The following is an 11203-nucleotide window of genomic DNA, read 5'->3' on the forward strand; positions in this document are numbered from 1 at the left end:
TGTGAGTGACAAAAAAAAATGACTTGAATAATTTAATGGATGTTTTTTTGTACAATGATGACTACAATTTTATTTGCAATTTTCACATTTGACTACGCGGCCATCTTTTTGGACTTGACTTCAGCTAAAATGCAATACCGAAAGTGTCCTGGGTTCAGTGGAAAGCGTGCTTCCGGACTGGAACCCTGGGGCCTTGGACAAGTGGCCCAGGGTCAGTGCACTTTATTTCATTAATGTTCAGACAGGTTAATAACCCCTAAACCCAAAGATTGAGGATGGCGAAACGCCATCCAATGAAATAAAGTGCAAAGACCAACAAGTGGACCAGGGTCCCTGCTAAGGCCTTAGGGTCCAGTCTGGAAACATGCTTTACATTGAACCCAGAGGACACTAGGACAGTATTTCAAAGACCCAGCTCCAACTAACGGCTAATGCCGCTCCTCACATTCCACTACATATGTGAGACACAGGAGCGTGGCTGTAGTCCAGTTCATTATTTTATTTTAAAACAAGTGCCAAAAACATTGGCCGGGAATCAAATTTGAAACGGCATAGTGAGCTTGACATTTAAAGGTAATTTACAATTGAGCCTAGTTCATTATATCCTGAAATAAAGGCGCTTCATGGTTTCCAAACAAATGTCATGTTTTGAACTGCTTTGTTCTGTAACATTTCTATGTACAATGCATACTATAGTCACTGGTCAGGCGGTTTGGTTTCTTTGTTCCCTCAGCACCCTGATCCCTCTTTCTCTTGTGTCTGTTGGTCTGTCCCTCTTCCTCTCTGAACTGGTGCCTAGTAGAGCAAAACAAAGTTAACTTCACACAAGATGATAATTTCACTTCCATGTGCCATGTAAATTGAAACTCTGTATAGTCAGTTTTTGCAGGACAAGTACATCACCTGGATTGCCAACGGCGTCCGCTGTTCCACACCCGGCCGAAAGAGGGCAGCCAGTTGGCATCTGTCTGGGAGCTATGGTCAAAGTTGGCCCCCACCCGGTTAGGGGGGAGTTTCTTCAGCTTCTCCTGCTCCTCTGTGTGGGGAGAGATGGCAACATGAGTGTCAGGGGTTGTATTCATTTGGCACTGAACAAAAGAGGGACAACCTGGACTTGTCCAATAAGAAATGCTCATTGTTTTGCAATGCAAAAATAACAATGTTGCGTATTAATTTTGCCGATTGTTGCAAAACATTTAAATCGGAAGAAAACGAAACAGGGAGGGACCTACCTCAATTTGTCCAATAGACTTGTTTAAGTTGTAAATCATACCATTTTGCCACTGTTTGGACTAATAAATTACAGCCATGGGCCCGGTTTCCAAAAAGCATCTTAAGGCCAAGTTCGTTAAAAGCATCGTTACATCTGAGCAGTTTCCTAAAACCAAAGTTATTAACGTTGCACTTTAAAAACACTGCTTCAGACCACTCGTAGAACAGCTAAGTGCGTCGTTAGTTGCTTTTTTTTGCCCTCCCGCGTCACATTATACACAGATCTCCGCTAAACAAACAAAATCAAATTGCACTTGTCACATGCGCCGGATACAACCAGGTGTAGAACTTTGAAATTCTTACATTGTTGGTTAAGGGATTGTAAGAAAATACCAAAAAAGAAAAGAGTAACAAATAATTAAAACGCAGCAGTAAAATAATGCAATGGGTAGCCATTTGATTAGAGTCTTATAGCTTGGGGTAGAAGCCTCTTGGACCTAGACTTGGCGCTCCGGTACCGCTTGCCATGTGGTAGTAGAGAGAACAGTCTGTGGCTGGAGTGTAACAATTTAGGGCCTTCCTCTGACACTGCCTGGTATAGAGGTCCTGGATGGCAGGAAGCTTGGCCCCAGTGATGTACTGGGCCGTACGCACTACCCTCTCGTGCTTTGCGGTCGGAGGCCGAGCAGTTGCCAGGCAGTGATGCTCTTGATGGTGCAGCTGTAGAACCTTGAGGATCTGAGAACCCATGCCAAATCTTTTCAGTCTCCTGAGGAGGGATAGGTTGTGTCACGCCCTCTTCACGACTGTCTTGGTGTGCTTGGACCATGTTTGTTTGTTGATGTGTACGCCAAGGAACTTGAAGCTCTCAACCTGCTCCGCTACAGCCCCATTGATGAGAATGGGAAGGTGGGAAAGGGCAGTGTGGAGTGAAATGGAGATTGCATCATCTGTGGATCTGTTGATAATGGTGTTTGTGAGCTATGACCAGCCTTCCAAATCATTTCATGGCTACAGACATGAGTGCTACGGGTCGGTAGTGATTTAGGCAGGTGTTCTTGGGCACAGGGACTATAGTGGTCTGCTTAAAACATGTTGGTATTACAGATGTTGAAAAAAGGTCAGTGAAGACACTTGCCAAATCAAATCAAATTATTAGTCACATACACATGGTTAGCAGATGTTAATGCGAGTGTAGCGAAATGCTTGTGCTTCCAGTTCCGACAATGCAGTAATAACCAACAAGTAATCTAACTAACAATTCCAAAACTAATATCTTATACACAGTGTAAGGGGATAAAGAATATGTACATAAAGATATGAATGAGTGATGGTGCAGAGCAGCATAGGCAAGATACAGTAGATGGTATCGAGTACAGTATATACATATGAGATCAGTATGTAAACAAAGTGGCATAGTTAAAGTGGCTAGTGATACATGTATTACATAAGGATGCAGTACATGAGAGTACAGTATATACGTATACATATGAGATGAATAATGTAGGGTATGTAAACATTATATTAGGTAGCATTGTTTAAAGTGGCTAGTGATATATTTTACATCCTTTCCCATCAATTCCCATTATTGAAGTGGCTGGAGTTGAGTCAGTGTGTTGGCAGCAGCCACTCAATGTTAGTGGTTGCTGTTTAACAGTCTGATGGCCTTGAGATAGAAGCTGTTTTTCAGTCTCTCGGTCCCAGCTTTGATGCACCTGTACTGACCTCGCCTTCTGGATGATAGCGGGGTGAACAGGCAGTGGCTCGGGTGGGTGTTGTCCTTGATGGTCTTTATGGCCTTCCTGTAACATCGGGTGGTGTAGGTGTCCTGGAGGGCAGGTAGTTTGCCCCCGGTGATACGTTGTGCAGACCTCACTACCCTCTGGAGAGCCTTACGGTTGTGGGCGGAGCAGTTGCTGTACTAGGCGGTGATACAGCCCACCAGGATGCTCTCGATTGTGCATCTGTAGAAGTTTGTGAGTGTTTTTGGTGACAAGCCAAATTTCTTCAGCCTCCTGAGGTTGAAGAGGCGCTGCTGCGCCTTCTTCACGATGCTGTCTGTGTGAGTGGACCAATTTAGTTTGTCTGTGATGTGTATGCCGAGGAACTTAAAACTTATTACCCTCTCCACTACTGTTCCATCGATGTGGATAGGGGGGTGTTCCCTCTGCTGTTTCCTGAAGTCCACAATCATCTCCTTAGTTTTGTTGACGTTGAGTGTGAGGTAATTGTCCTGACACCACACTCCGAGGGCCCTCACCTCCTCCCTGTAGGCCGTCTCGTCGTTGTTGGTAATCAAGCCTACCACTGTTGTGTCGTCCGCAAACTTGATGATTGAGTTGGAGGCGTGCGTTGCCGCGGTCAACGCATGCTCAGAGTAAAGGTTTACCTTTTGAAAGGTCTTACTCGCTGTGGAGAGCGTGATCAGTCATCTGGGAAAGGGATGTTGTGAATGTTGCCTGTAATCCATGGCTTATGGTTGGGGTAAGTACATAGTCACTGTGGGGACGACGTCCTCAATGCACTTATTGATAAAGCGAGTGACTGATGTGGTATACTCCTCAATGCCATCGGAAGATCCACAAGGTTTACCCGTTTCTCTGACCACCGATAACTTCAGAACATAGTTTACTATAAATACATTACCAATGTCTTTGCAATTTTGATATGTCAAATGAAAATGGAGATGACTGCATTAAATATTGAAATCCTTCTAATGTTAAAGGTAAGATTTTAATTGACAAAGCTGGTCTGAGAGCACCACTGCCTTTATTTTGATCTTATGCTCCAACGACGCACTTAGTGACTTCTCTCTGCATGCTGTTTTGGAAAACGCATGTTACATATTTGGCTGTTGTTGGAAAGATGCATTTTTTAAAAAACATTCAAGCCTAAGTTCTCACGCTATCGGGAATACGAGCCCAGGTCTACAGATTGCACACGACCCTGATCTACCAAGGACTAAATGGGCTGTGGTCAAAACCAAACCTATTACGGACTGAATTTAGAGCCCTTTCACCAGGTGGTCCCCAAAATTAACTGTCTACTTGAGGAGTTAAGTAATTCGTGGTTGGATTTGTAAAATGGTAGTTTGAGTCGGTGCTTTTTCAATGGGTGTCATCCATCCATCCAGTAATGACAATGGAAATGATTGAACGAAACAAAGGGAAAAATGGTCCGTCTTTTCATGTAAGTCGGATTAAAACGGACAATGATATGTCATACACAATTTCATCTGTGTTTGTCTGAACCCTAAAGGACCTACTCTGTTTGAGGAAGTCCTGGAGTGATGGACCGATCGCCTGCTCCATTGTCCCAGACCTGCCCTCATTGGGGTCCTCCTGTAACCATGGAGGGATGGCTCCTACAACAGTCATCAAAACCTATTCACCAACTTACACAGACAACAATACAGTGACTAATAGACGCTGAAGTATCGTTTTAATTTTCAATTACCTGTGTGAACATTTCCACTGTTGGAAGAATCCTGCCATCCAAAAGGAAATAATATTAGTAAAGTATTTTATTATTTGACAGGTCACTTACTCATGAAGAGAAAATAATAGTTGTCATGATTGACGAGCAACGTGTCAGCGTACCTGGTAGCCAATGAAGGTCAGGCCCTGTCCAGGGCCTGCCCACTGCCTGGCCACCATTTGGTCGACCCGACCAGACCTGGCCTGCTCATCGGATCCAGGGGCCCTGAAGTGAGAGCTACTGCCAAAGTTCAAATTAGGTGATACAGAACTCACACAAAGACACAGATTACTTGAATAATATTACATACAGCCCATTTACAGGTGCATTCTGTAAGCTTTACAAATGCAAGGAGACCCTGATGTCTATAATATATCTGCCCTGGTCCATGGTGTACCAACAGCTTCTTCCTGATTAACTTACAGTAAAAAGTAAATTATGTTGCAAATAATGTTAAATTAGTTTACTAAGCTAAGTGAGGCTAAACATAGAGGGGTATTTCAGCCATTTGGAAAGACCTTCGAGCAATGGGATTTAGAGGTCGTAGGTTCAATTTGGGAAAACATCTGGGCCGTGTTAACTAAGGACTAAACAGGTGAAATCCCAAATCGACCACTAGACCCTTATAACTTTTGAGGATCAGGGGATTTGACAGCTCCACTTGCTCACCGATAGGCTAAGTGGACATTTAACCATATTGCTTATACATATCCTCTTAGGTCTCCAAGTGCATACAGTGCTTTGTCATTTAAAAGTTGCAGCGTAGTGCAGCACAGGTTGCATGGTGCCGCAGAATTCTATGGCACATTATTTAAGTGCCAACCACTGGTACCATTAAATGCTAGTTAGTGCTAGTTTGACCACCAGAGGGCATCTTTGAGAAGCATTTGATAGCCTTCAATAGCAGCTGTAATAAAGAATTGAAAACTTTTGTAAGAACATAGTATATGGGAATGATTAAGAAATATTGCTTAATATTATGGTGTTTCTATTCCAAGAAAAACCCTGTTTCCAAAGGAGTAGGCTGTTAACTGACTTGCCTTGTTAAAAAAAGGTTACACCAAGAGCATAACATTTCTCCACCATAATTTTAGTCTAACCAATACCCAAACAGAGATCCAGTCAAAATAAAACTCTAATTGATTTATCAAGACCAGTCCCCATGCTTGTCTTAGAGCAGCACGAAACAGTTATAGGAAAATGCTTCAAATCCTATTGTTTCTAACTTCAATATGCTCTTTAAATAAATAAAACAGAACATTACTCAACACTAGTGAGACTCATGTCGCCTACGGTACTCTCCGCCAATAGAGGATTTGAGGATTTTAAATTAAAACCAGAAGCCGCCTCATGGGTCTCCCGGTGGCAGCCAGCACGGGTATCAAACCCGCATCTGTGGCAACGCATGTTACATTGGGGTGACTTAGACAGCTGCGCCACTGGGGAGGCCCCATCCACAAAGTATAAATACAGAGAGGTGTTGGTAAAGGTATATTGTCCTACAAATAGCCCATAATGGGCTATTATAATACTGTACATGGTGTCCAGGTCAGGATAACCAAAACATTTATTTATTAAAAGACCAACAGAAAGAATATTGGAAAGTTGGAGCCATGACCAATATATATTGTCCTGCTAATAACAGGGTTAATATCTGTGAGAATGTCCAAGGGGCTTTTATATACTTCTAAATTAATAAATCACTTTGTTTAAAAAATACCAGAAATTGAGTGATGAAAAAGGCCATTCTTGAACATGGGGTGAGACATTGCTACTAATTTGTAAATAAAGCCTGTTTGTTATTTGAAATTAATTATTTCTGTTTTCAGAGGGAGAGAAACCAAAAACCTAGTTCTCATGGGTCTCCCAGGAGTGGGCTACAGTAAGAGCAAAATAATCCTAACAAAATAAAATAAAAACCTTAGTGTAACAACAGTTTTAGTAAGTAATACTGAAGTCATGTACAATTATCAGTTTCTATTTAGGTTCATATCTCCCATCAGTTGGAAACACAGTAGGACCCCAAAGCATAATCAGTGCTCTAACTCCCCCTTGCGCTGGTCTGGAGCAATGAAGTGGTGATGCAGGGTACCGTACTAAACCACAAAATACCTCAGCATAATCACAAAACTTTTAGTATAGCAACCACAGTAGGGTGGGGTTTAGGGGTCAATTTGGGATTGGGTAATCGACAAACAGAAAGAGACTACCTAGACTTGTCCAATAAACAAGTTTTTGTTCACTGCTTCAAAACATTCTGCTATGTTGTCCTACTGAACAAACCCCAGTATATCATTAGAACTACAGTACAATAACATTAACACCATCTTATAGAAGGACAACAGCGTCTTACCTGGAAGCCTCGTCCACTGAGTTGCAAGGGCCCTCTGTGTTCGATAGCTCCAGCTCTGCCTTAGGCTGAGGTTGATTCAGGAAAAGCCAACAGTGATTCATACACCAGACTCCAACAACATGGCGTAACTTTACCTCATAGCTTCCAATAATGTGACAAAATGTGAACTTACATCAGAGCATCTATACTGAAGAAAAATATAAATGCAACATGTAACAATTTTACTGAGTTAAAGTTCCTATAAGGAAATCAGTCAATTGAAATAAATTCATTAGGCCTTAATCTATGAATTTTGCATGACTGGGAATACAGATACGCATCTATTGGTCACACCTTAAAAATGGGCCTCGGGATCTCATCACACCGATGCATTCATGCCATCGGTAAAATGCAATTGTGTTTGTTGTCCCGAGGTTATGCCTGCCCATACCATAACCCCACCACCCCCATAGAACACTCTTTTCAAAACGTTGACATCAGCAAACCGCCCACCCATACGACACCATACACGTGGGCTGCGGTTGTGAGTCCGATTGGACATACTGACAAATTCTCAAAAACTATGGTAGAGAAATGAACAACATTATCTGGCAACAGCTCTGGTATACATTCCTGCCGTCAGCATGTCAATTGCACACTTCCTCAAAACTTGAGACATCTTGGCATTGTGCAGTTGTCACAACACAATTGGCCTTTGTATTGTCCCAAGCACAAGGTGCACCCGTGTAATGGTCATGCTGTTTAATCAGCTTCTTGATATGCCACACCCGTCATGTGGATGGATTATCTTGACAAAGGAGAAATGCTCACTAACAGGGTTTTAAACTAATTTGTGCACAACATTTTAGAGAAATAAGCTTTTTGTGCATATGGAAAATGTCTGGGATCTTTGATTTCAACTCGTGGAACATGGGACCAACACTTTACATGTTACATTTATACTTTTGTTCAGTGTATCTACAAAACATTATTGAATATAAAAGGTGTATCAGATTGTCCCAAATGGCCCCCTATACATATAGCTCTGGTCAAAAGTAGTGCACAATGAGTCCTAGTCAAAAGTAGTGCACCATGTAGGGAATACAGTGCAATTTTGATACCATCGCACTACAAATATCACACTTGATCAAACTAGGGAGGTCACAGCGATATGGATACTGTTGTTGCATCCTGGGTAAACAAACCTCTATGAGAGACTGAAGGACCTCCTGGCGATGCTGTTCCTGAGCTCGGATATGAGTGGCTTGCTAGGGGACAAACACCCACAGTCAGATGTCACCATGGCTAGAACAGAGTTCTCACATTCACAGTATGGACCAGTATTAATAACACATCTCAGAGTCCCTAGTGCCTTTCCAGGATCAGTTTAGCCTTTTACGTCAATGAATAAGAGGCAAGACCTGATCCTAGGTCAGTATACCTACTTTACGCTTTGTGAATGTGGCCCTTACTTTTTCCTCTAGAAAGTCATACAATGCAATTATATCACTCTTTAAAAGTAATTCTGAGTTATTTCATGCCTACCTGCTTGATAAGCCCATCCTCCTTATCCTCAAATGAGCCTAAAGCTTTTGCCACCTCCGTTTTAAATCTAAAATAAAAACAAAAAGGTTGAGGCATATTACACATTTTCCAAAGCGAACTTGTAGGCTAAAACAACTTTCAGCAAACGGTAGAGGAGTTCTTACCTCTCCATTTCATTTTCTGTGAATATAAACTTGTCCCTCAGTTTGGGATCAGCTTTACTCCACTTTTTAAATATATCTAGTCCTACCTGCATACTTTTCACACCTAGGAACCTCCCTTCTACACACTGCTACCTGGCATGAGGACTCCTTGCTGTCCCCAGTCCACCTGGCCGTGCTGATGCTACAGTTTCAACTGTTCTGCCTATGGCTATGGAATCCTGACTTGTTCACCGGACGTGCTACCTGTCCCAGACCTGCTGTTTTCAACTCTCTAGAGACAGCAGTAGTGGTAGAGATACTCTTAATGATCGGCTATGAAAAGCCAACTGACATTTACTCCTGAGGTGCTGACTTGGTGCACCCTCGACAACTACTGTGATTATTATTATTTGACCATGCTGATCATTTATGAACATCTTGGCCATGATCTGTTACAATCTCCACCTGGCACAGCCAGAAGAGGACTGGCCACCCCTCATAGCCTGGTTCCTCTCTAGGTTTCTTCCTAGGTTTTGGCCTTTATAGGGAGTTTTTCCTAACCACCGTGCTTCTACACCTGCCTTGCTTGCTGTTTGGGGTTTTAGGCTGGGTTTCTGTACAGCACTTTGAGATATCAGCTGATGTATGAAGGGCTATATAAATACATTTGATTTGATTTATTATACAGGGTGCATTTTGAAAAGCGACCTAGGTCCTAATATGTCTTCCCTGTCAAAATAAAGGTTAAACAAGAGAATTATTACAACTGTTTTACAACCAATATATTTGCCATGGCTTTGAGATATGGAGTAGCGATCACACTAAAAGTGCACCGGCCATTGTGATGGGATACAGTAGGTCTCATGGGTCGTACCCTACAACTACAAAGTTTTTTAGGAACTTCAATTTACTGTTGGATGAATACTTAACTACTACCAGCAGTAGGTCCTGGGACAATAGATTTGACTCTGAATGACAACAATGATGTTTGTTTCCAACATTAGAGCTGTTTTCCTAAAGAAGTTCAATCTGCTTCATGTTTTGTTTCCTTGCTATGATACTAACGAGTATCGCGATACTCGTATTGTCCCGACCCAAACTAACGGTAGAGGAGTTCTTACCTCTCCATTTCATTTTCTGTGATTATAAACTTGTCCCTCAGTTTGGGATCAGCTTTGTTCTCCCACCAGAATGTGTGGGTGCCCTTCCTGTGGTCAGGCCTGAAATGACAATTGACCCCTGAGAAATATGCCAAACCACATTTTTACAAGCACATTGGTCAATAATAATGCCAGCCATCAGAAAAGTCCATTAATTAATAGAGAAAAGCAAATAAAACTGCGTGAAAGCGTCCCATCTTTATATTAACATGAACATTAATTACATTAGTTAGTACTGTATCTTACCTGGCCATGTGTTCCAACAAGCCCCCGAACAACACAGTGATGTCGCCATCAGTGACGTCTCTCTCCACCTCGAGGCCGCAGCAGTAACACCAACATTTGCGTTTGTGCTGAGTGCAATCGAACCTCTCCACCTGGGGATTTTTTATCGTTCGACGCGCCTCTTTCACCTGTAAAACACAGGCATGTCTTTCAGGAATAGTTTATATGATTTGCATGTTATTGAGCAGGATACACACATTTGTAGTAGCTAGACGTAGCTAACGTTAGCTAGCTGGCTATGCTGGTATTGATGAGGCAGGCAGTTGCCAATTTTACCTTCTCAAGGAATTTAACAAGGACCACTTTGAGTTTGCTCTGGTGACTTTTCCCGAAGATGTGTGCTTTTCCGGAGAAAGATGTTTGCCTACATATCGCACAGTAAAATGCACCCATTTTCGACACGTCCCTTTGTTTTCTAGACGTTAGACCAACTCCATCCCCAAAATACGCATTGATCTGAAGATGCAGGGTTGTTTATCTGGCTGGCTAGCTAGATTACGTTACTGTAGCTTATTTGCTAACCGAGCTCTCCCTGCCCTGTCTCGTGCAATATATTGCGTCTATTTATCATACATTGATCGATAAGGTGCAATTGCACACCATTCTCTTACTAAAATATTTAGTTACAATAGCTTTTGTAAGAACTAGTGTGTACACAAAATGCTAATTTAGACCGTTGTATCACTTCCGTGTCAAGTTGTCGTTGAACTTCGTTCTTCTTCGATAAGGTTTAACGGCGGTTGGCATCCAATAAATGTTGCATTACCGCCACTTACTAGACTGGAGTATACCTCCCTTTACACTAGAAAAAATGCAACAAACACCCTACCATCTAATCCTACACTCACAAAAAACCCACCACCCTACTCCACTTTTTAAATATATCTAGTCCTACCTGCATACTTTTCACACCTAGGAACCTCCCTTCTACACACTGCTGCCATATGCCCAAAAGCTTGACACCTGTAACAACATAATGTATTCAGCACCAAAGCTTGTACAGTATAACATATATACCCAAACATCTCTTTCTTGGACAAAGACTCAAC

The 11203-nt window shown here is 42.2% G+C and overlaps 1 protein-coding gene across 3 annotated transcripts; it reads right to left on the bottom strand.

Moving 5' to 3' along the window:
* Nucleotides 1–19: 19 nt before the first annotated feature.
* Nucleotides 20–10875, bottom strand: cenatac (centrosomal AT-AC splicing factor). Of its 3 annotated transcripts, none has more exons than XM_064982101.1 (11): nt 10431–10874; nt 10116–10282; nt 9831–9929; nt 8567–8633; nt 8227–8289; nt 7043–7107; nt 4812–4926; nt 4669–4699; nt 4478–4576; nt 904–1036; nt 20–795 (listed from the first exon to the last, which is right to left on the bottom strand). In XM_064982101.1, exons 1-11 carry the CDS (start codon nt 10545–10547, stop codon nt 675–677), a joined length of 1077 nt encoding a protein of 358 aa, XP_064838173.1. In that variant the 5' UTR covers nt 10548–10874; the 3' UTR covers nt 20–674. The 3 variants fall into 3 exon arrangements, with proteins under 3 accessions (XP_064838173.1, XP_064838172.1, XP_064838174.1); XM_064982100.1 differs by having other exon boundaries at nt 4812–4929; XM_064982102.1 differs by lacking the exon at nt 9831–9929 and having other exon boundaries at nt 4812–4929; nt 10431–10875.
* Nucleotides 10876–11203: the final 328 nt, after the last annotated feature.

Source organism: Oncorhynchus masou, chromosome 12 (assembly GCF_036934945.1).
Source record: "Oncorhynchus masou masou isolate Uvic2021 chromosome 12, UVic_Omas_1.1, whole genome shotgun sequence".
In the NCBI taxonomy this organism is placed as follows: Eukaryota; Metazoa; Chordata; class Actinopteri; order Salmoniformes; family Salmonidae; genus Oncorhynchus; species Oncorhynchus masou.

Coding starts and splice junctions, on each gene's coding strand:
- cenatac (XM_064982100.1), bottom strand. CDS start 10,547: ATGGGTGCATTTTACTGTGCGATATGTAGGCAAACATCTTTCTCCGGA. Junction 9,930..10,115: donor TTGTTGGAACACATGGCCAG/GTAAGATACAGT, acceptor TTGTCATTTCAG/GCCTGACCACAGGAAGGGCA. Junction 4,577..4,668: donor CAGTGGAAATGTTCACACAG/GTAATTGAAAAT, acceptor TGACTGTTGTAG/GAGCCATCCCTCCATGGTTA.